General features: G+C 50.4%; 1 protein-coding gene and 1 long non-coding RNA gene across 3 annotated transcripts; one reads left to right on the forward strand and one right to left on the reverse strand.

Moving 5' to 3' along the window:
* Window positions 1-72: 72 nt before the first annotated feature.
* Window positions 73-22,856, reverse strand: LRRC75B (leucine rich repeat containing 75B). Its single transcript, XM_075167105.1, has 4 exons — window positions 22,447-22,856; window positions 17,500-17,628; window positions 14,164-14,276; window positions 73-1,962 (listed from the first exon to the last, which is right to left on the reverse strand). Exons 1-4 carry the CDS (start codon window positions 22,702-22,704, stop codon window positions 1,440-1,442), a joined length of 1,023 nt encoding a protein of 340 aa, XP_075023206.1. The 5' UTR covers window positions 22,705-22,856; the 3' UTR covers window positions 73-1,439.
* LOC142089967 (uncharacterized) lies at window positions 1,113-20,243 on the forward strand. Of its 2 annotated transcripts, none has more exons than XR_012676368.1 (3): window positions 1,113-1,201; window positions 3,088-3,192; window positions 20,199-20,243. It is a non-coding gene; the product is annotated as an uncharacterized LOC142089967 (long non-coding RNA). The 2 variants fall into 2 exon arrangements; XR_012676367.1 differs by lacking the exon at window positions 20,199-20,243 and adding an exon at window positions 12,752-13,065.
* Window positions 22,857-24,328: the final 1,472 nt, after the last annotated feature.

The raw sequence follows: 24,328 nt of genomic DNA on the forward strand, positions 1-24,328 counted from the left end.
TTAACTCTTCCGAAAACCTATCTGCTCTCTGAATTCCTGTGGGGACAGATAATTGAGAGGACTTATCAGCTAAAGTCTGATCAGTTTATTTGTATCAGCACCTTGCAACACGAAGGGCGGCAGCCTACCACAAATGAACATCCATGTTTCACTTTCCTTAGAGGAATGAACCACTCCCACCAATGTGAATGGTACCGGCTGATCCTCTCCTGCACTGCTCAGGCACAGCATGAGGACTACTGGTCCACATTCTTGCAGTGTCTGGGCTGCTGGCTTGATTTGTGAACAACCCACATACTCAGACTCCGTAGTGCTTCACGCTCATGTCCAAGAGAACTGTTTATTATGTTTACATAGAGCATGAGCAATGTGGCAAACACTAGAATATTGCATCAGTGGTTTGGTTTTTGGACAGCATTGGAAATGGCGATGCAGCTGCTCACGTCATGTCTGTATTATGGGGTATGCAATATGCCATGAGGAGCCAAAGCTTTGCGCTTTAGTTTGGGAAGCGCCCACCTCTGGCACGTTCACTGCTTGCTCCTCTAGTGCCACAGTTATGCGCTTAGCTGTCTGTTTTTCCTCAATGTCACTTGGAACATGTAATTTTAGTACAAAAGCACAATTTTTGAAACCAATCCTGCTAATCCACAAGACTGTTCCCCTTCCCTCTCCTCCCCCCTCCTCCCATCCCATCCCATCCCAACTCATCCCATCCCCCATGCTCCCACCAACACATACCTCCTTCCCCTCCCTCTCACCCCGGTCACACAGCAAATATCCTGATGCTGCAGTTCCAAGCCATGTGTCCGCCCCAGCCTATGCAATCCAATGGTCTCTGACCAAGTCCCTTTGTTCAGATGTTAATACAAAACACACAATAGGAAAAAAACAAAACAAAAGGAGCCAGACACAAGAGGGAGACACACTGCCGGGCTCCAGCTCTGGCCTCTGAGCCCTTCAACTAAGCTCCACAGCAGCTAGGCTCTTGGGGTACCTCCTTTCACACTCAAGGCTGCAGGTCCCAAGGTTTCCAAGGTGCATAGGAAAAGGAAGAAAGGAAGTAAACTACAAGCCTGTTTCTGTTTTAGGTTCCCCCCCATCCCTTTCCCTCAACCCAATGGCTGCTGGAGGATATTCTTGACTCCGACAGGTCTTTTCCCGTCTTCCAGTGAGACCCTGCCTGGGGACCAGGTTCACTGTAAGTCACCGGTTCCTCTCTGGAATGTGGGCGATGGGTTTGGCAGTGAGGGGAGGGAGCGGAGCATGTTGTGGGGGGACAACAGGCTTTTGTCTCACAGCAAGTGGGGGGGAGATGTCAGGGAAGGCAAGAGAAAAGAGCCAAAGGAAGCCGGTAAAGCTGGCCCCCTGCTTGATGTTTGTACTCAAGACTTCTCCTTGGGGTGGCTTCAGTGTGCCAGTGCCGGCCTGTTGTCCAGTCACCTCTCACAGCCCTGCTGAGAGAAAGCACGTGGCGGGGTGCTTCCTGCTGCTTCGTCCTCTGGCTGGCTGCCCTCATGCCCGCTGGAGATCTCCGAGTCGCAGTCAAGCGCCTCATAGATGGTAGGCAGCGTGGTCTGCTGGCTGAGGCGCTTGCGCAGGCCCACGAGCAATGGCTGTGGCATGGAGGAGACGTCCACGTTGTTGCCGAGGTCAACCCAGGCCAGGCAAGGGAACTTGTTCATGTCCTTCATGGTGTCAGTCAGCTCCTTCATGGTCGCCCGCGTCAGTCGGTTGCCATTGAGGGAAAGGTGAGTGAGCTTGGGTAGTGCCCAGAGGAAGGGCAGCAGCAGGCGTACCATGTCGTCATTCAGCTCGGTGAAGCTCAGGTCCACAGAGGTGAGGTGGTCCCCGTTGTTCTGCAGGTAGTAGGCCATGCGGTGGACATCCCGCATAGTCAGAGGGATCCCTGACAAATCCATGGAGTCCTGGCTCACCTTCTTCTGCAGGCTGGTCTTCAGGCTAATGATGGAAAGGGAGAGAGAGAGATATTATTAAGGGGACCACTCTCATCTGTCTCTCACCCAAGTGACAGATCACTTGGGACAGGGGAGAATGTTAAGCAAAGGGTTAATGGAGCTCATGTGGGAAACAAGCACAAGGTTTGCACGATGCCCCTGGGCACACCTCTGGTGTGTCTTGGGGCTTTCCCATATATTCTCAGCACTTACACATAAACTTTGCCAGAACTGGCTAAACATAGGATGCTAAAGTGTCTTCCACTAGCACATTTCAAAGGGTTTGTCTGTATATGCATGTACAGATGCTCGTGCATGGAAAGCAAAAATAACCAAGACAAGCAAACTTTCTAAGTTGCGCTGTGTGGGGGCTGTTTGTGTGCCACCTTTACAGGTGAATGCCAAGGTCTGTTGCAAATAGACTGTGCTGCAGGGCTGCTGCAGAGGACAGCAGTGTTAAAAGGCTGAGAAACGGATATTTTATCAGGAAAACAATCTATAGGCAAACTGCACTCCAGGAGTGGATTTACTGCATGTCCCTTTAAAAGCCTTCCCAAGCAGCACTTAGTCAGTAAGCAGCACCAGTGGCTGCCTATTTGGGTCTCTGTGGTCAGCAGATCATCTGGGATCTGCTGCAGCTGTGAGGAGGCAGGGAGGGCATAAAGGTGCTAAAAGAAATCTAGAGAGATGGTTTCAGACATTTCTTTTGCTGTCTGCCTGGCAAGTGGAGTGAGGAGGAGGTAGGCAAGCTGTACAGCAGGCAAAGCTGTGCTATGGGGTATGTTGGGTATGCAAAGGGAGTGGGATGTGGAGTTTTATGATGGACTGTGGGTTTGTAAGAGTGCTGTGAGAAGTGGGAGCTGTGGGGCTATAGGAGCTGGTGGGGATTGAGTAGAAATGTGTGTTGGTGTAACATATGAGAACCTAGTGTAAATGATATTAGTCTTGCTGTCCTTTCAGACACATCTAGCTTTAAGGATATGGGAGCCCTAGTAGGACACCCACTAGTGTCATTAATCATGTGCTCAGTGGGTCTATAAGTGCCTTGTCAAGCTTGGGAGGAGCAGGGTGGGTTAAGACTTAACCACCAATTTGAAGGTCCCCACTCTTCCTATCTGGCTCTCCGTAGTGTCCTGCACACCTGTGGCACAGCCAGTCCCTGAGACCAATGGGTACATGGGGACATGCAATTTCCTTGGAGGAGGCTGCAGCACCGCAGGAGCTCCCGTGGCAGGTGAGAATGTCCCTGTGAGCCTTAGTGTTGCCAGGCCCTTCTGCAGTTGTGGAGAGGATGTGACGCTGCCTCTGTAGCTTTGCTTTACATATGCAGTTCATGGCATCCTGGAAATTTTTAGTCCTTAATAATCCCCTATGAGCATGTGATAACACAAATGAATAAATGTGCACCAGTGTAGGCAACAGCCCTTCATGGACACTTTCAACACTGGCAAACCTGTAGCTGTGCTTCCTTGTAGGAGCGTGAGGTGGAAAGACCTCATGGCCTGCCCTGTCAATTCTCAAGCCCACAAATTCCTGCTCTGGGTTTAGCAGCACTTTGTTCAGGCTACTTCTATGTGTCCTTGTGCTTCCTGTGGGAATTCACTGTGCAAGGCTGAGGTTGTATCTGCAAGCATGCATTTGAGCTAATGAGCTCTCATGGTAGAGAGGTAATAACAGTGTGGACTAACTTATATCCAGACCTAAAGGTTTAAAAGAGCCTTATGTATTACTTACTAAATGTTTATACTTTACATGACCCAGACTACTCCTCAGTGGATCATGGGAGGGGCAAGCGGAGCAGTGCTTGTCTGTACTGTCAAACAGCAGAGACTGCTGTACTGGTGAATTATAATTGGTCTGAAAGCACACAAGTGAGTTCTCCGAAGGGCCTTCACTCGAAGATTCTCTCCAATATCGGGGCCCCAGAGATGGGATTGTGAATAATTAATCAACCACATTGCTCGTAGCAGCAGTGCAGTTCTCTTAGCTGCTGCAATTAGGAGTTGTGAACTGTGCATGCTGTAGTTGGGATGGCACTGGGCTAGCCTCCCTTTTCCTGGTAATCCAAGGGATGCTTGCCATCAGCCCAGGCTGCCTGGGAGCTGTATTTTCTTCCACTCTCCTGGAAAAACAATGTGTGCTTTTTTTTGTATAGCTTGTCACTAACCACTGGCAGTGGTGTAGCACAATCTACCACAAAAGAGGGTTCAACTTGTATAAAATCTCTTAAGGACTGGCCTCAAAGCCGGAAGAGTCTCCGGTCTCCCCTAGCACGTTATCCCTTTAGCTGTGCTGGATGTTTTATCTGGGTGTTTGATATGGAGTACTTGTTGTCCTAGCAAAACCAAGCATCAAATGCACAGTGGATGTGTGCATTCATATTGGTCAGATTAAGCAGGGAGAAATGAATCTTGAGTGTAAACCTGACTGCATAGGGGAAAAAGTCCCCTAAATTCGGTAGGGGCTGGTACAAGAGATGAGACAGAAGCCTTCTCTGGCCTGTATTGGTTTAGAGTAAGACTTTGTTGGGAGTGTGAGGGGATACAGGATAAACAAGCATAGAAGCAAGCCTGTAATAACTTCAGTGCCTGTTTTGTGCAAACACAGCCTGTGGCTCCTGGAAATTCTCTTCCCCAGTGCTGTCAACCCATGGCAGATCCTGGGCGGGGGGCAGAAAGGAGACGTAAACATAGGGACGCACACCCCCGGCCCCAAGCCTTATCTGAGTCTGTGCAAAGCCGCCTCTGACCTTCCTATTGTAAAGCTACAAGGAACATGCTTTAGAGCTCCCAGTTTGGGATGGGAACCAGCGTGGAGTGGGGACCACTGGAGGGCATGTCTGAGCCGGCACCGCTCCCTCTGCCGGGCCTCAGGACTCAGGTGCCGGTTTTCCTGCTGTGTCAGCAACAGTAGCTTTCTTAACGGGGGTAAGTTTTAATGGCTCTTGGGGTCCCCTTTTGAGTGACTTGGCTCTGAGTGCAAACCGTGATAAGTGAGGGGAAATGTCAGAAGGACAAAAGCAATGTGCTTGCCTGTCTTTGTCCGTTAAGCCTCCCCTCCTGTTGACTGCTCTGCAGGGACTGCAGTAATAAGTCATGGATCGTGCTCTGACCAGAGCAGGTACCTTCTGCTGCTCTCCCCAGCAGCAAGCCAATACCCCAAGGAGGCTTTAATCAAGCAGACAAATTATCTTCCCGTAATTGATTCTCCAGACTGGACTGCTCCTGGCTGAATGCGCTTAAACCCTCCTGCCTCCTGTCCTGTGCCAGAGCCCTTCCTCCCTCCTTTGCTGGCTTATTTTTCTTTCCTTTCCTGTGTTTTTGCTGCTTCCTTTTGCCCTCATTGCTGTACCTGCCAGGGTGACTGTGGGCCTCCTGTGGGCTCGCCTGTGTTTAAGTTGTTTTCTTGCCTATAAAAATGCCTCTTGTAAGGATGTGTCTGTAGAGCCTCGCCCTGGTGGACATAGCCCCTAATGCCGCAGCCAGGCCCTCAGCTCTCTGGTAAGTGCTGAAGCATGAGATCTGATGCCCCACGCATGCTGTGAACCCTGGAAGCTCTCCTCCTCTACTGCTTGGTGTTTCTGTGCAGCTCCAAGAGGTGCAGCTAAATACCATCTCTGGGACAGGGCACAGAATAGCTGCCCACTCCTTCTCTATTGCTTTAAAGATAAATATATCTGCTCTCAGAAAAGGGACAGGGAAACGTGGGTAGATGCTTTACTCTGAATTATCTGACAGCTGGTATTTTTTAGAGCTCTGCTAAGCTCTATTTCTCTTGGGAGAGGGGTGGGGGGTTAGCACAGTACACAGGACACCAAGCTCTCAGACACTTGTGCAGCAGCTGAGAAAATGCCAGGTTTATTTTCAGGGAAATAGGTCATCTATTATCCCCTAATTTCTGCAAGTAAAATAGGCTTAAAGATTGCTTCAGCTGCAGAAGCTTTTTTTCTTTGTGTGAGACAAAACAGCTACTTAGCGACGTGGCTCTTGATGCCCATGGGACTTGTGGGCAGAGGACTGCAAAGCACTGGAGGCTGGATTAACCTAATGCTACCGCAACTGGTGCTGTGTGCAGATTTATAATTGTGGGGATTTGCATCTAACAAGGATCTGGACCCTGGATGCAGGGAAGCAGACTGTGTTTGTATTATCTGCAACAAGCTCAGAGAGGAAACAAACCCCCACTCCCTCACATGCTGGAGAAATGGCTGCAAGTGAGAAATTCTGTGAAACTTTGAGCAAGAAGCAAAGGCAATCAGCAGTCTGTCCCCTGCTGCCTGCCTGGAGCTAGATACAGCATCCAGTGAGGAACGGTGCCTGCCTGCCCTCCTGTCTGTAAGGGATCAGTGTCCTGCTTGCAACACTAGTCCAGCTTTCCTGAGGGATGAGAGCTCTTCTAGGTACATCTCCTTGTTTCTCACGTGAAAATAGTTGTTCCTTGCATTGTTCTCGACTCCCTCCTTGGGGTCTGGCCTTTCTCCCACTTATCCCTTCCCTAGGTACCAACTCTACTCTTCAGCTGGCATTAGCCAGCAGTCCCCAGGCTGCACCACGAGCCTGGCCATGGGAGATCCACCCAGGATCAGTCCAGACACAGTAGGACTCTGAGGGACCTGCAGGTGTCGGGAGAAGGCTTTCTATCTCTCTATCAGAAATGTGGGCTGGGAAAGGGATGAAACCATCTCGCACCTCTCTTGGCTTTTTTCTGGGACAAAAATCTTCCTCTCCCCACATAAGGCTCAGTCACTGTTCCTGCCTCCTGGCTAATGTAAGCAAATTCAGAGCTGTCTTGAGATGAAACAATTAGGAGACCTGAAATTAATTGCTAGTTGTTTGTCTCCAGGACCTGTCCCAAGAGGCCTAACCCTTAGAACCTCTTCCAGGTGCTTCTTTGAGTCCATGAAGCTGAGGGCTCAGCATACTTTTTTTATTAGCACGGAATCCCTTCAGCATCTTGCTTATCAGCTAAATTCTTTGGTGGCTGCAGGGAAGGGGTGTAATGGCTCCTGACTGTTGCTCTAGTGGGACTTGCAGGAGCCACAGCAGTGCTTGACCTCTTGTTAGCTTTATGGAGTTTGGAGGAGCTTGTTCAGCCCAAGAATGTTCAGGTTCCTGGAGTCCCAGCCTCATTTCCTTGTCTCCATGTTATGGAGAGAGGCTGGGAGGAGATGGTAAGTCAGATAAGATTTCAGTAATGAAGGATGCCCACTATTCCCTGCCTGTCTCTCTGGGGAATCACCAGCTTTCTCCCCCTCTCCCTCTTACTTTTACATTTAATTTGCCTCCAAATGTAAAATTTTCCTGATGCCAGAGACTCCCATCACTGTGCATCCCCTCCTTCATTAACAGGCACTGCCAGTAGTGGCTAATTAGCCTTGAGTCAGGAATCTCTTGGCTGCTCTTCCTTGCATAGAACCTAGTGACAGGCATGTTTGGATGGCTTCTCTGATTTAAGCAGTGATTTAGAGGATCGACTGTGGGCTTTTTAATCGCCTGCTTAGCATAATCTGCTTGCTTTGCTTCCCTGTGGCACAGGGTGCTGCTATGCAGGGTTGGCTTTAGCTGCCTCTAGTGAGACATGAAAAAAGAAAGAGAAGCCTCAAAAGCACTGACCTAGACTAACCCAGGCCAACCTGTTCTGAGGCTGGGCCCAGCACCTCTGTGAAGATGGAGGCAGTGCACAAACAGGCCACTTCCATGAGGGTTCCCTTAGTCACATCTCCATCCTTGCACCCAAGCTCTTTTGATCAACTGTGGGGGAGAACAGAGTGCAAAGGTGGGCTTTCTCCTACCACCCTCCCTCTGCAACTGGGATGGGACATGGATAACTGTAGGTGATGATGCAGCTGAGTGCCTCTCCTCCTCCTGGCTCTGCTGTCATCTTCACTCTGTCCTTGAAGGTGTGTTCAAGAGAGCTGTGAACCCTTGGCCTTCCTCCTGCTGCCACTTGATCCGCCCAAGACTTCTGGTTGTTTCCCCTCATTATTTAGGTCTATCCTAGCAAAGCAGGGAATAATGCTACCTCCTCACTGTAAATGTCAGGTATCAGGCTATGTCCTTCTCAGACCTTAAACTGTGTCTGTCCAGCTGACATCTCTGTGAGCAGCAGCTTCTTGAAAACATTGTGTGAGGCAGTTCCTGTACTCCCATATGACTATTACTATGTGGCTTTAGTTAGCTTGACTGGTATTCTCTTGGCTTCCTATCTCTAAAGCAGGTATGATGGTGCCTATTTACCCTGTTGCATAAGGGTGACATGAAGCTCTATTTAATATTCACCTCATTCCATGTGAAGGCTAGGATCTAATCTGCCACAGCTGTCATCTGCAGCCCTGAGTGATGTTTTCAAGGGGGGGGGAGGAAACAAAACAAACAAACAAAAACCCCCAAAGATCCAAAGCCTTTAGAGCTGTTTCCTTGCAGTGCTTTCATTGCATTTTAAAAGTGCATCTGATGCTGCAATGTCTGAGCAATGCACATCAATATCTGAGAAACAGAGCAATGAGCCCAGAAGGGATATTCTGTTCTCCACCCAGCTTTGGATTAGCCAAGATGTTTCAAATTGAAATTCGCTCAGATGAGCAAAGTAAAACTGTGGTGAGACTTGTGAAAAGGAAAGCCTAAATGTATACAGTTTGGGAGTTAACTCCATGCACACAGCTGCCTTTGCTCTTCCAGAACCAGTCACTGGGAAAAATCTTGGTTTTTTTCTGTGCCAGGAACACCCTGCTTGTAAAGATCACTCTGTGTTTAGTGCCCGCATGTTTTGTGGATTCAGGTTTGATCCTTTGCCCTCAAGAAAGGAAGTAGTTACACTGAAGTAGCCAGCTCTGGGGACGATGCAAGTGGAAGATACATAAGGTTCCCTGACATGGCTTTGCCAAGACAACCCAGTTGTAATCCACAGCTTCTTGACTGCAGTACTAGGCTGTGACCTAGCTCTCCAGACAAACGCTGCTTTCACCTGGTACCCTTCTCCCTCTCCACTCTGAATTGCAGTCCAGTGTGGCTTTGCCCTCAAAAAGTAACACATCCCCTGGATTCAGGGATGCAGATGGTGGCACTTGCACTAGAACATGTAGTTCTCGTGCAATGCTGAATTAAGGAATCCTCAAGACTTCTGAAAACAAGAATTAATAACATCCAAAAATTCTGCATCTATCAAAATACCACAGAAGTGGTGCTGGTAGCCTAAAAAGCCTCTGTCTGTGGAGAGGAGCATTTCTTAATCCATTACTCTTTACTCTATAAACATTAATTTAATGAGAAAGTGAAGCTGGAGTTATACAACATTCCAGGATGTATTCTGCTCATTAAGTGTGAGTGATCTATACAACTGTAAAATGGTGCTAAAACTGAATTCCCATTAAGATATAAAAGACTGACAATTGTGCAGTAAAGTCATGCTGGTTCCTGCTGTGGAAATCTTATTCTCCAGCTTTTGAGATTTTAATTTTAAAACCCCCTAAGAGCTCAACTTCCCTGTTTGGTTAGGCAGCCAACCCAAGCAGGGTCAGCTGCAAGGTGCGGTGCAGGCTGTTGGCTGGAAGCTGCAGACCTGAGATGGGATTTTGCAGGAAAGGAGAATTGAACCCTTTGCTTTGTGTGGCAAACCTGTCCAGGTATCACCTGGGCAGCTGAAATAGTCTCTCTGAGTGGCTGCACAGCTGACACTGCTAACCCTTCATTGTACAAGGCAGACAGCCACTGTCAAGAATCCACTAGCATGGATACAGAGAGCAAACTGCCTCCCAGCATCACCTTTGACAGTTTAATCAAGCAGAGAAACCAGACACAGCCTGGGCTGGATCTCTCCTCCTTGCTTCAGCTGCTGTTGCATTGAGTCCACTGTGCTGCAATAAGCTTTCTCCTTCCTCATTTCTGCATGGACTCTGCTTCTGGCCTGGGGCATTCAGCTGATAATAGCATGTGGCCTGACTTCGTTCCCAGACTCAGGGCCCGCTGCCATATTACAGTCACTTCTGGTAGCTCTTTAGAGTAATGGCTAAACAGGATAAACAGCAGCCCACTGTGTCCTGTGCAAGGCACATTGTACCTTTGCTGCAGTCATAGCCCTGGGTTGAACACATCACTGTTTAAGGTGGTAGTGGAAGCAGGTGGGACCTCTGGCTTAAGTGGGGAGCAGGTTTTTTGGTTAGGGAAGTCTAGAGGAACATATCTGTGCGTATCTGAAGGCCCTCGTGTTTGACGCTTTGTTGATTTAGTCTATTTGTGAATATTTAGTATCTGGTTGGGCTCTATAGCATGAATAGCATAAGGCTGTTCCTGCTTGGTGGAAGTATGATTGGCTCTTAATAGAGTTTACAGTTCCAGATGTGTATTGCTGTGGTATTGTGGCATTGCTGTGTATCAAAACAGGAGCGCTTGAAGAAATGTATCTTATCCTTTCTGCTTTATGAGTTCATGGGTGGCTCAGGTTTGTACTTGCTGGATGTTTTGGGCTCCACTGAGAGTAGATGGGGATGTAACTACAGTTAGCTTGTTCCTGACCCACTGATTTGCTGTTTGGCGGTGGGGAGGAACACCTGATGTGTGATCTGTCTCCAGTATTGCAGGTCCTTTCCATTGCCCATACCACATCTCCATAACAGCCCAAACGTAATTAAAACCTGGCTCTAAGCTCTCTGTATGGCTGGGCTTGTTTAATTATCTCCTGGACCCATCTGACATGCTGCCAGAAAGCAGAAATCACATTTCAGAAGAGAACAAGGGGGTCCTGCATCAGCTCTGTGAAAGCCAGAAGTCACAGCCCAGGAGACTGCAAAGGCGAGAGAATTCAGTTCATGAATGTGGTCTCCACACACTGATTCCTCCCTGCTGTCCCAAATCCCCACTAGATTTTAGAAATGCCTTCGAGGTACTGCTGCTACACCCATGCTTTTTATGGGACCTTGGAGGCAGGAAGGGTGCAAGCCAAGGGCACGGGTTCAGAGACAGAGGTTATAGTAAAATACTCCCACTAGCAGACAGAGGGAAGTGGAGAATTCAGATCAGGTAAAAACAGCCTGGCTAGACAAAATTAGGCCCTCCAAATGAAGCAGCTATTTCATAGAATCATAGAATGGTTTGGGTTGGAAGGGACCTTAAAGATCATCTAGTTCCAACCCCCCTGCCATGGGCAGGGACACCTTCCACTAGACCAGGTTGCTCAAAGCCCCATCCAACCTGGCCTTGAACACTTCCAGGGATGGGGCATCCACAACTTCTCTGGGCAACCTGTTCCAGTGCCTCACCACCCTCATAGTGAAGAATTTCTTCCTTATATCTAATCTAAATCTACCTTGTTTCAATTTAAAGCCATCACCCCTTGTCCTATCACTACATGCCCTTGTAAAAAGTCCCTCTCCAGCTTTCTTGTAGGCCCCCTTCAGGTGCTGGAAGGCTGCTATAAGGTCTCCCCGGAGCCTTCTCTTCTCCAGGCTCAACAACGCCAACTCTCTCAGCCTGTCTTCATAGGAGAGGTGCTCCAGCCCTCTGATCATCTTCGTGGCCCTCCTCTGGACTCGTTGCAACAGGTCCATGTCCTTCTTATATGGGGGGGGCCCAGACCAAATTTCTTACCTTCCTGCTACTGGCAACATCCATTTTCTTGCAGCGGCCTCGGATGCCAACTCTGCAGATGCCTTTTGCCGCAAACCGCAAATCAGTTCCTTTCCAGTCTTAAAAGAGGAAGCTCTGCTGTTTAATATTTAATCAAAATTATTTCGTGCCTTATGTAACACTTTGCAGCTGGGCCTGGCTGCCAGGCAGGGCCATCCATTTTAGACCCTATTTCCCTCCATTGCACATTGCCTTGCTGCCCTCTTCCTGCTTGTGCTCACAGATGCTCTGTACCTGGCCAATACTTTGGGCCTGACCCCTGTGTGTGGGACTTGGGCTCATGGGGCCCCGAGCTCTTCCTCTGGCCGCAGACCTGCTCCCTGCGTCATTAGTAAGTGATGAGTTTGCAGCAGGCAGTCCTCTGCTCTTCCTGGGCTGTGCAATCAGAGGGAACACCTCCAGTTTGACTCTCCAACTGGAGAAGAGGTTTGTTTTCTGCCTGCAAACAGGAGTGTGGGAGCAGAGGGTTGGGTTAGGTAGCGGCAGGGAGGGATTTCTCACTTGGAAAGGCTGGGTTTCAGCAAAAGGGAGCTTGAAAAGGAATGGAGACAGCCACCCTCTCTAGACCTCTCCCCGTCTCCAGCACTTCTTTAAGCCTCTCTTCTTTATCTTGGGAGGGGATGGGGATGAGGTCAGACCTGCTCTATGTATCCTGCATCTCCAGCACTCTGCAGGATCCCATAGCGAAAATGTAATCTGAGTGGGTCTGAAAAAGGACTTGCTCAGCTCTGGTCCCTCAGTCTTGTTCTGTGCTGTGGTTCCCACCTGCAAACTGGCACAAACGGTCCTGCCCTATGGGGTGCTGAGCGTTGAAAGTCACAGAGGGCTCAGATTCAGTGGCAAAGTGGGGCCACAGGTATGGGAGGCAGATGGCCTGGAAATCATGGTATTAGGGATTTTATTCCTTAAGATGCACTGGGGATCTGCCTCGGACTCAGAACGAAAGGTATGATGGAAATGTCAGTTCCCATGGGGGATTTTAAGTTGCTGGCACATGCATCAAAGACTCCAAAAGCCTCAGGAAAGCCCAAGACCATTCTTAGAGTCCTGCTGTGCTGGTTTTGGCTGGGATAGAGTTAATTTTCTTCATAGTAGCTAATACGGGGCTATATTTTGAATTTGTGCTGAAAACAGTGTTGATAACACAGGGATGTTTTCATTACTGCTGAGCAGTGCTGACACACAGTCAAGGCCTTTTCTGCTTCTCATCCCACCCCACCAGCGAGGAGGCTGGGAGTACACAAGAAGCTGGGAGGGGACACGGCTGGGAGAGCTGACCCCAACTGACCAAAGGGATATTCCATACCATATGACGTCATGCTCAGCATATAAAGCTGGGGGAAGAAGAAGGAGGGGGGATGTTCGGAGTGATGGCGTTTGTCTTCCCAAGTAACCGCTACACATGATGGAGCCCTGCTTTCCTGGAGATGGCTGAACACCCGCCTGCCGATGGGAAGCAGTGAATGAATTCCTTGATTTGCTTTGCTTATGTGTGAGGCTTTTGCTTTACCTATTAAACTGTCTTTATCTCAACCCATGAGTTTTCTCACTTTTACTCTTCCAATTCTCTGTCCCATCCCAGTGAGCAAGTGAGCGAGCAGCTGTGTGATGCTTAGTTGCCAGCTGGGGTTAAACCATGACAGCTGCCAATTTTGCATTTCTTTTTACCCAATCCTGCATTTATTCCTGTGAAGCTAATGAGGCTGACATGAGCTCCTCTTTCTTAGTCACTTCTCTGCCTTTTCTTCACCACTGGTGATCTGTGTCACAGGAACAGGCTTTGCTCAAAGAAAATGAGGAGAGAAGGGGTAGATTTAAAAGAAGTAGGGATTGCTCTTTATCTGGTTAGGAAAGCCAGCAAGCATCAAGGAAAGAACAAGTGTGGGTGTCTGAATATGTTTGTAGTAGTGGAAAGCAGCCGCCATCCCGTAGCTGCCTGTGGCCAATGTGCCTTGAGTTGGGTTCCCTGTGTGTGAGGCTCTGCATCATCTCTGGTCCCTCTCCTGGTCCTGGCAGAGAAGCAGGGAGGTAGGTAAGGATGGTCACCTCTCTGCCAGCCACCCCAAAGTGGTTCCTACTGAATGGGGTGATCAGCTTGTGGTAGTGCCTCATAATGGGAGACCTTCCCCATAGGCAGGGAAGTTATACTGGGATAGACAGGGACAAAGTGGGATGCAGAGCTGGGGGCCGGCTCAGCTCGGCACATGGGTGTGTGTATTTCCAAGGCTGCCAGCTTTAGCCGTGCTCCTAGGGCCAAACACCCTGCAAGCCCTGCAGTCACCGTTTCAGTAGGATTGATCTCAATGCTCTTGGGAGAGTTTGAGGAACTGTAAGACTACATAAAAAGGAGTAAATAGCAAACCAGATCAGGGAGACGGTCATTGGCACTGACCTTGCACCGTTTGGCTGAGGTTTTCTAAGAGACTGAGCAGATTTTCAGCAGGTTTTCAGCCTGCAGGTTTTCAGCCCTGCCTTTCTCTGGGAAGGCAGTAGTGGCAGACTGGGGTGGTGCTTGGCTGCAGCACAGTTTCTCCTGGGAGGTCCCCCTCCATGCCCATCCACACTGTCCCTGCCAGGCTGCTTACCACACTTGGGACTTCCTCCGGGGCATGCCATGCCGGTGCCACTTCGAGTGGGGAGTTAGGTGATAAATCAGCTGCCTGCAGATCCTGTCCGAGGATTTCCAGGGGTCATATTCCTGAAAGCAAAGGGACAGCTTAGCCTCTGCGTGCACCACAGCAGAACAGGAGGCAAGGGGGAGGACAGAGGTGGGGAAAGGAACAGAGGTGGTAGCGGAGCAGGGGAATGTATATAGGGGAGGAGATGAAGAGAAGAGGAAAAAAGGATGAAAGAGGAATGGTGAGAAAGCCCGAGTTGCCTCTGTGCCACATGCCATCTCCTGGGGTGGAGGAGGAGCAGTAAGAGCTCTGCACTGCCAGGAAGGACCCAGCCCAGCCAGCATGTTCCTGCCCAGAGTGGGGCTACAATTTCACACCCTACCAAGGAGCAAGTAGAGCTCAGAAGAGAGGGTTATCTTCTAGAGTTGTGGCAGGGGGTCCTGCTCTAGGCCAGGCAACACCCAGGAAGGCAGAGGTGGCTGACAATGTGAGAAGGGCTCTGTGCACGGACCCCCTAAGCCCTTTTCTTCAAAAGTTCCCCGCTTTCAAAAAAGCCCAACACAGTGACAGCAAGGGTGTCTCAGCTCCTCACTGCCGTATCCTCAGCAGCACCCACCTGCAGCTGGGCAGACAAGCTGCCAACTCATTGCGTTACAGGAGTACACAATGTGTTACAAGGTACAACAATTACCTTGTTGCCGTGCCTCCCAAACTCTAACTGCACACTGTCTTTGGACTGACCATCTGTTCCCCTCATGTGGCAAGTTCAGCAGTCAGCACTTTTGCCCCATCCCCCAGGTGCTTCTTGCTGGGAGAGATGTGCCCTGGGACATCCCTGCTCCTCCTGCAGCAGCACCCTGGCTCTGCTCCCTCCCATGCTCCAGCTGGGAGATGCCAGGGCAGGGAACCAGTGAGTTCTCCGTACTCCATCTTACTTCCTTGCAGTCTATTCTGCTCCTGGAGGTTTGAGTTTGGGAGCTTCCCAATGCCAGCACTTCCCTCCAGCCCCTTTTTATGAGGAAAAGATGGCACCAAGATGGTTGCTACTCTTTTGGGTTTATTTTTGCACCTGATCTCTATCACCATGACTTTGCACGGCACCTCTCTTCCTCTGGTGAAGCAGAATGGCAAATAGCAGCTGCTGAAGGCTGGGATTTCTGCCCCCTCTATCATATTTTCCAAATGCTGACAGACACCTGCATTCCCATTCCTCAGCCCTCCAGCTGTGGTGCAACATGTGCATTTAGGGATTTGATAGGTAAACGTATACTAAAGCTGTCAGGGAATATGCTAATTTATTCTTTATTGCAAGCGGTTAAAGTGCTGTACTGTGGGCCAACAGCTGCACTGTGACTTTCCTAAGCAGCCACTGAATCAGCTGAACTCCCCAGGGATGCACTGCCAGCATGTGGCCGTTCTGCTGTGCTAAGTGGAGAGGGATCCCAGCCTCAGTGCTCAGCTGAGCACCCCCTGATCCCTGTTCCAGCTCCCGTAGGAACCCCACAGGGACTGGCCTGTGCCCTAGGGTTGGGTGCCTTGTTCTAGACTACTACTGTGCTGACAAGGCTGCAACTGGCACCCTGCTGTCACCTACAACAGCAAATCTTTCGAAGTGCGTGCGCGTCCACACCAGGCTTCATCACACAAGCTGGCACAATGCTCTGCAAGTGTTTTTTGGCTCACAACTGAGAACTATTCTCCTGTTCCTTCCCGTGTCCTCACTGATTTAACTTCCATTGACAGACTGGGAATTGCACTCAGCCGGCTTGCCTGTAATGCAGTTACACCCACCACATGCTCAGCCAGGGTCGGAGAGGGGACGTGGTCTGCCAATGTTTGTGCTGGGAAGGGTGCTGGTGCTGTAGGGTGCTGAGTCTCTCCAACCCCTTAATTAAACTCCTGTTGGCTTTGAGGGGCAGCTCAGGTGCTCAACATCTTCCTTAGGAATGGGGAAAATCTTATCTATATAATGGTACGTGTGTCAGTACAGATAAGCATGTCCATCTATAAGACATGAAAATAGAGGGGGAGGGGATATGCAGGTATATACAAATTGTAGTGTGTTATCTGCTAGGCACCTGGGTACTGGAGTAGGGTAATGTCCCCTCATGCTGCCTCCCCTGAAGGGCCCAGCATGAGGTTGGAGGTGGTCTGGTAGAACAGCTGGAGATGAGGTCAAATGAAGTATGATTAAGAGATACTAATGCTGCAACCCACCCCCTTCCTTTTTAGATGCTTATAAAATTTGCACAAAAATTGCACTTGAAAAGAAGATTTTTCAGGCTGCATTGCAGTCCAATAATGATGATTAAACTTTGGCTAAATGTAGTTTGGCTATTGAGACCTGACTGGTTAATTGTTATCAGAGAGCCTCAGGAGATGGCAGAACAAGGTTAGAAATGCTACTAATCTACACCAGGCATTCGGTGCATTCCCAAGGGGGCTGCTGCTTGCTCTGAGCTGTGTGTACTTAATATCTCTCTTTGAATAAAGAAATTCACTCTATTGCTTGCCTTATAAAGCAAACATGACACTTGCCCAGCCTGATGAGCAAATGGATGTATTGCAAATCCAAGTATTTGTGGTGGCAAAGGGTAACAGAAGTAGATGCTGGTGTAGCAGCGGGACTGTGGCATCTGTGATGTTTGTCTGCCTTTCTTTGACTCTGCTCTCCTGATTCTTTGAAGAAAAGTGCCGGAGCAGTGCAGGGATACTGTGCAAGTAACACATTTGCTTCTTGAGCCCTGAGTTGCAATATATTCCTACAGTACCATTCTTTACTCAGAGATCTGGGAGGTTATAGGGGGGATGTAATGCTGGGTTAGGGAAGTTACATATGGCAAAGGGCCTGGGAGGAGAGAGGTTCTTGTCCTCCTCCTGCAGAGGGACCAGCCTGGCCAGAGGGGCAGAGATGTCTGTTCCCCTCTGCAGCCCCATAAACCCCCCATAAGCTAGCTGCTTTGAACCTCTGGGGCATACCAGTGAATATGGCACCACTATCCACCCCATATGTTTTTATCTGGCCTGTACCCTGTCATCAAGTTTACTGTTGGCACAAAAAAAAGATTCCTGATCTCTGTGTGCATAACCGCCCCCTCCTTCAGTTGCATCCATGTTCTGAGGTAGTTTTAACTGATTTCTACAGAAATATGCACAACAATCTATATGCTACCACCCCAAGGGCATACACCGGCTGGTTCTGAAGGGTTGCAGAGCACCACCCAGCACCAGCCACCCCATTAGGGCTCTCTCTGCATCAGTGCTATGGCGCAAAATGTCCGTTGAGCTGAGGGAAGGGTTCACCTTTTTGGGACACTGCAGATCTCTAGCAAGGCTCATCAGCAAGTCATGGGAGATGGGATCCACCAAGTTGAGGAAAGTCGCATTTTTATAGAGCACTTCACTGAGGAATGTTCCTTCCAGTCCCAGGTCCTACAAGAAAAACACAGTCAGTCAGATACACGGGCTCCCTTGGAGCTATAACCATGAGGTGTTTTGAAACCAGAAAGTAAATCCCATGAGGTGCCAGCTGGTTGCTCAATACAGGAAACTATCCAACAAAGGGGAAGAAGCTGTGTCTGACCCAGCATTACTGCGATGGGAGATGCGGACAGCCAGAGAGCTGAATGAGATGCAGTGTTAAGTTGAGCTAGTCAGCCTAAGGACTGACTGCCTTGTTTCCACCTACCACAGGAAGGCGAGAGCGGTATCATTTCCAGGCTGGCTGGAGCCCAGAGAGAATTAGCTCTGGAGAAACTCACAGTTTTGTCAGCCTCTATGTGTGAATCTGCTGAAGGAGCCAAGCAGGAAGGCTGGCTCTAAACCTGTTTCTCCAATCTCAGCTTGTCTGGAAGAACTAAACCTTTCTCTGGTATTTAGATACTGCCATACACCCTGGTGGTAGCTGGCTAAGCAAAAGTCCTGCCCATCAGCATGAGTTTAGCTGTGTTTTGAAGTTCTCCATAAGTGCTAAGCACTGGCAGTATTGCCTTTCAGGGTGTAATGGTAAATTTATAGATAGCTCTACACGACAGTCATGAAGAAGTCCTCTTCCCATCTTCCACAGTGTGAGCTTAGGGAATGTCTGTGGTCCATGCAACTTACCTGCATGGACCAGGGTATGGGGCACCTTTGGACATGCTGGAAGAAACCTCAGCATCCCTGGGAACAAAAAGCCTGCCCAGGGGCCAGATGGATGGTACTGCAAAGAACTACGCTGTTTCTTGCTAAGAGGAAGCTAAGATCTAATATATGACACAGTTATTACAATCAGGAGGTACTACAGGGCTGGGGTGGGGGGGAAGCATCTGGGAAAGAGGGATCCCATATTCACATGAAAATACCCCGAGGGCAGAAAAAAATACCCCAGGAGTAGAAACGTAGAACAAAAAAGCTCCCTAATAGGGATAGTGCTGGGTTTGATGCAGTTGACAAGAAGGGCTCAGCTGAGGGAGGAAACAAGTCCTATGCCCATTCTGTATGCTGCTGCCAGCAGAAATGAATAAGCAAATGGGTGCCCCATATGTTCGCGCTGCTCCACTGAATGTGTGCTTCAGGCACTACCCAGTGAAGGATGCACCGAGAGCTCAAAAAAAAGAGAGAGAGAAAGAAAAAAAAAAGCTGGGTGTACACACATACATCACCAGCAGGGATGGAGCCATAGCTGGCAGAGGTGTGGCATCTTAACCCTAAGCAGCAATCAAAGCCAGTGCTGTATCCACTCTTTCCTGCTCTGGATATGCTTGGATCGAGCAGAGAGCACAATACCAAAGAGACCCTGGCTACAGATCTGGTGGAGAAAGGAAGAGTAAATCAATGCTTTACAGCCCCATCACTGTGTGTACACAGATGATACCCACAAGCAACCAAAGAACCCAAGCAGTGGATCAGTCCTGAAGGACAGACAGCCACAGACACAGCTGGATGTGAGCCAGGAGCCTACCAAGGCATCACGCCAATGTCTCCCTTAACTGTAAGGCTTCAGGGAAATGGAGCCTCCTACGCCAAGTGTAATAGGCACAGATGAAGAAAGCTGCCGAGAGGATGGCATGGCTGGGCACGCAGCAGTGGATGTCAGAGCAGTAATTAAACTCCCTCAGTTGGAGCTATACCATTAAAATGAATCTGCATTCCCATTATAAACCCTGCCTGCGAGGGTTTTATAAATAATATAGCTGTAAATATTCACTTCACGTTGATAGTCCATAAATTCTTAGCCCAGGGGCTGGTTCATCTTACTTGTTCCCCTCACTCTCTCTCTCATTTCTTGGAAAATTTTGTACCACCTAAAGTGTGGCTGCAGACAGCAGAATATTTTAAGTGTTGCCAGTTCAGTTGGTCTGGTGCTGTTATCTTAAAAATGACACTTGGCCATTGTCTCAGCACAGGGAAATCAGAGTGTACCAGACTTTTTGCTGGTGTAAGTCTAACGTCTCCCCTGGCTTCAGCTGAGCGATGCCCACTTAGACCAGCAGGAAAGCTGGTCTGTCTTTTGCAAGTGGGTGTTTCTGAGACTGGTAAGATGATGTGCAGTGGAGCTGTCCGAGTGTTCCTGTACAATGCAAGTGTACGTGAGTGTACATCTGTGGTTTGCAGTTGTTCTCTGTGCAGTCTTCTAAAATGCTAGGATCTTGCATATCTGTTAGTGGATCTGGCTGGCTTGCTTGTTTTACTTTATTACACCCTCCCGACATCCTGCAGACCGCAGGTCAAAAAACACTGGCAGATACAATTACATCCTGTGGGGTGCATCTGCAGGGCTGGACAAGGTCTGTGTCTGCTGGGAGCAGCAGGCTGCCTTGCAGCAGGAGGCACGCATCGGGAGCCCACGTCCTCCGTTCTGGCTGAGCGTGTCTGCTCATTTGGGGAGGCTGCGATTCTGGTCTCACCGTTGCTCTGCCTTCTCTGGGGTGTTTGCACCCTGGCCCAAGGCACAGTGATGAGGTATGGTGTTAAATACCCTCGTTGTCCATTGGAGTGAACAAGGTATCTCTCTTTTACAGGTAACAAACAGACCCTCACCTGGGACGCATTAATCCGTGACTCCTGAGAGTGTGTTACTGCTAAGGTAAGCCAGTTTGTGTAAGGAAGGACACGCTGGAGACCAAGCTAAGGGCTGAATTTAGTTGAGGAGTGAGGGAAATTTGTAAATGAGAAAAAAGACTGATCATAGTACTCTCTGAAGCTGACATTGGACATGTGAGGAGGACTGGTTCTGATTACATGACCCCAGCCTGGCTGACAGTTGTGTTTAGTCGTTGAAGGGTGCAGTATGCATTAGTGGTGTAACCCTCTATTTCTGAAATCTTTGATCACACAATGAACTGGAGGCTTTGCGGGGGTGTTGGATGGGTTCCCGTCCCACTTGGTGGAGGAAGGCTGTGTTGTGACTGCAGGATGCATGTCCCACTGCTCTGTTGTGAGCAGATGAACAGAGGGTCACTGTTTCAACATGGGCAGGCAGAGATGAGGACCAGGAATAACAAGGGGAACTGGAAGGGCAGGGGACAAAATGTGAGTGTTCAGGACATGGTAATTCCCAGCGCAGATGTGGGGAAGCCAACTGTTTAACTGATCCTGAAAGGAGCTGGCAGGCTGCATTGAAAAGAGGGCTTAGAAACGACTCTCCATTCCAGATGGCCCTGTGACTTAGCATTCAAACTCTGGCTGTTCACAGATGGACCTTCTGGAGAACTCCAAGGTCTGTGGGGGATTTCAGTGCTTCAGTCTCAAGGAGAGGTGCTGAGCACTACAGAAAATGACATTCTGTAGTTCTGGCCTCTGGCATACCCTACAAAAGTCTGTTCATGTTACATCGCCATGTTCATGAAGTGAGTGGTTGCCTCTTTTTCTTCACAAGCTTCTTGTAATAGTGCCTTTCCAAAGCTGTCTTTCAAATCTCATTCAACCCTTGACTGCCATACTGGTGCACACACACACAGGCTTTCTGCTGAGGGTTTATCTATCTATACGTGTGGCAAGAAGGGTGTTTGTGGTGCTGGTAACCATCCTCATGTGAACACTAAGGCAGTGGACAGGAAAAGTAAAGATGTAATTTTTGGTCCTGTAAATTTTTACTCATGAGTGTGCAACTTGCTGGTAGCCCGGGGCATTGACCACCACTGTTGTGTGTGTTGTAAAACCCAGGACATTTAGAGCAAAGATAGGGCTGTTAATGCAGCTCCCTGCAGCTGGTAGTATGGCTGCACAAGCACCCCAGCAAGCCAGTCCCTGCTCCAACGTACTCACACCCCAAGGTTACTTGCCACTATGGCAAGAAACTCAGTATATTCCCAAGATGAAGTAGGTCATTATCTAATGAAGCAACATGATAAGCTAAGAACTGATGGTGTTTTATGTCCAAATCAGAGGGAGGACAGTGCTATTGATTGCAGAGTTGCTTGCAGTTGAGGGGAGCTCAGTTTTCCTGTAAAGTGATGGTAGTACTGAGCAATGGAGGAGATGGCTCTGTTCCAGCAGCAGGGCTCTGTCCTCAGCATCACCACGCTGTCTGCACAGTGGCTTTTCTGTTCCTGAATGGCGGCAGACAGAAACAAGCTCCCACTGATACACGGACCCCTTTACCTCTCCTCTCAGCCTAGGCTGTCCCAGAGGTCCTCTCCAAAACCATTTTGGATGCTCCCAAAGACAGATCTTGGCCAGCCTGACTGGGTGGGTGTGTTGGGATGTGGTGGCAGTGGCATGGCAGTGGCTTTTCTCTGGGGGGCATCGATCCTCAACACACCCAGGGGCTGGCATGAAGGGGTGTGGATGGGGACAGCTGAGGCTTGGACACCCTCTTTCCTGCGTGCAGCACAGCCCTCCTCCCAGCTCCCTCCCTGCTCCCAGGCAGCCGGGCCAGGTGCCCCTCGCCCGGGCGGGGACACGGGGAGGTGGCAGAAAGCCAGGGCGGGTGTCGCCTCCCCGCAGCCGCTCCTGCCTGCCGCGGCGCGGACCGAGCGAGGCGGCTCCCGCACCGCCGGGGCACGGAGCGGCGAAAGGCAGCACAAAGAGTCCGGCTCGCCCCGCACCGCCAACGGGGGCTGCAAACCCACACCACCGAGGAAGGGGGCTTGTAAACCCCGGCTCCCTGCCCCATACTACTGGGGCGGGGTGCTGCAGACCCCGGCCCGGCCGGCACCGCCCGCGCCGCGCACAGCCCTTTGTTGCCTGCCCTGCCCGCCGCTCCGATCCTGCCCGCACTGCCCCGGAGGTGGCGGCCCCGGGGCCCGGCTCGCCCGCAGCATTTACCTTCCTAAGCAGCCGGAGGATGTGCACGGCGTGCTCCCGCTTGTGCTCCCGGATGGTGGCCTGGATCTCCCGTAGCCACCCCACCCGCCGCACGTAGGGCGCCGGCGAGGCTTTCCGCAGCACCCCGGGTAGCTTCTGCGGGTGGAGAAGCAGGGAGGAAAGGTGGAAGTCGCCCCGGCCGCCCTCCAGCCTGCCGGCGTAGGGCTCCTCGGTGCTCTCCTCCTCCAGGCTGCTCTGCCGGCTCAGCCGGGAGCCCATGGCCGCGCTCCGGCCGCGATGCCGCCGGGCCGCGCTCCGGACCGCGCGGGCACCGGGCTCTGGGCCGGGGGAGGCGCCGGGGGAGGCGGGGGGTCCGGGCCGCCCCGCCCGGCCGGCCCCGCCCCGCGTGCTCCCCGGCTGGGGTTCCCGGCGCTCCCGGAGGAGTAACGCCCCAGGGGTATTTTACTTGCTCGGGTCCCTGCCCCAGCACCCGCCTCCACAGCGGCTGGGCAGCCCCCGCTGCCTCTTCTCCGGGAGGCGCCTCCTCCTCCCGGATTTGTTCTGCCAGGAGATGCTTGGTGGAGAAGACAAAGAGAGAAGCGGATGCTGCCGGGACCGCTCCTTGCATCCAGGCATTTTGGGGAGCTTTTTTTCCTGGGCAAACTCTTTGAACACTGCAAAAGGTTGTCAAGATTAACAGTGGTTCAAAACACGCCATTTGGCTGGGACTGGTTTTGTGGGCTGTGTTTTCTAGCAGTCTACTGTTGGACCCAGAGGAGGTGTTTTGACAAATCTAGAAAGTGGCAGGAATTTTGCCCATCACACATTGTCTGCAGCTGATAGTACGATGCTGGCACCATTCCTTACCTGCTGTGGGTAGAAGTGTTTTCCTCGTATGCGTCCCTCCCTCCCCCAGCAGTGCACAGCAAGTTTAGCACATGCTTTTCCTCAGCAAAAACAAAGCCTGGATCCCATCTCCAGCCACTGAGATTTTGCAGTCAGCTGTGTCATGCTCCCAGTATAACCAGTGGCTCAGCCTGACCTTCCGCTTTCTAGGGCTGGGGCCATGGGCTCGTTTCTGTTCAGGACTATCACCACACTGAGCCCACGTGCCCATGATGGATCGCAAGTCCTGCACAGAGAGCAGAGTGTCTGGTAGCTGTAATGTGAGGGCACACAGCTATGGGAACAGCCTGGGGTTCCCACTGCCTTGTGCCTCCATTAGACAAGTATCATCCGATGCATCCGCAAAAGAATCTGTTCTTGTGGCCTTTGGGTCCTTACTTTGGGGGAATGGAGATGGCCATGGCTCTTTGCTGTACAGAGCCAGTAAGGTTCATTTTCCTTCTCAGCATTCCTCAGCACCATGAATGGGGATGAAGCTGTGGGTGCTCTGTATCGTTGCAGCCTCTTTCAAATACTCTATGGGTGACCCGAGTCTGGCTTGAAGAGACAGGGACAAAATGGGACTGGATTCTAAAGCCAATGCATCAATTTTGTCACAGTATTTACGGGGGTCTCTAACCATGATAGGCCAAATTCAGAAAGCCCTTCTCAGAGTTTTACTCAATCTTTGATCAGACAAAAGCCCTGACTGTCCATGTCCCTGTTATTCCCCTCCCTGCTCTAGCTAAGCACCTACAAGAGAGAAATTAGCATCGACAGATCCTGAAATATTGCTGAGCCTGACTCAGGCTAATCCCATTTGGAGGGAGTAGGTGCTGAGTAAGGACTTCAGGATCTGGTCGGAGAGCTTTGAAAGAGGCTGGGTCAAGAGAAAATCACTTGTATGGGGTGCAGCATTATGGCTGCAGCAGTGTCACTGGGAGCAAAGGGAAGGACAAAAACTGCCTGGCTGGAGCGTTGGCTAAAAGTGTCGATGGAGGGTTGCGCGGTGGCCTTT

Source organism: Calonectris borealis, chromosome 18 (genome assembly GCF_964195595.1).
Source record: "Calonectris borealis chromosome 18, bCalBor7.hap1.2, whole genome shotgun sequence".
In the NCBI taxonomy this organism is placed as follows: Eukaryota; Metazoa; Chordata; class Aves; order Procellariiformes; family Procellariidae; genus Calonectris; species Calonectris borealis.

Excerpts from the sequence above, each read along its gene's own strand:
- LRRC75B (XM_075167105.1), bottom strand. The coding sequence starts at position 22,704 with ATGGGCTCCCGGCTGAGCCGGCAGAGCAGCCTGGAGGAGGAGAGCACC. Across the intron at positions 17,629-22,446 it reads TCCTCCGGCTGCTTAGGAAG|GACCTGGGACTGGAAGGAAC; the intron begins GTAAATGCTGCG and ends TTTTTCTTGTAG. Across the intron at positions 14,277-17,499 it reads ATCTGCAGTGTCCCAAAAAG|GAATATGACCCCTGGAAATC; the intron begins GTGAACCCTTCC and ends CTTTGCTTTCAG.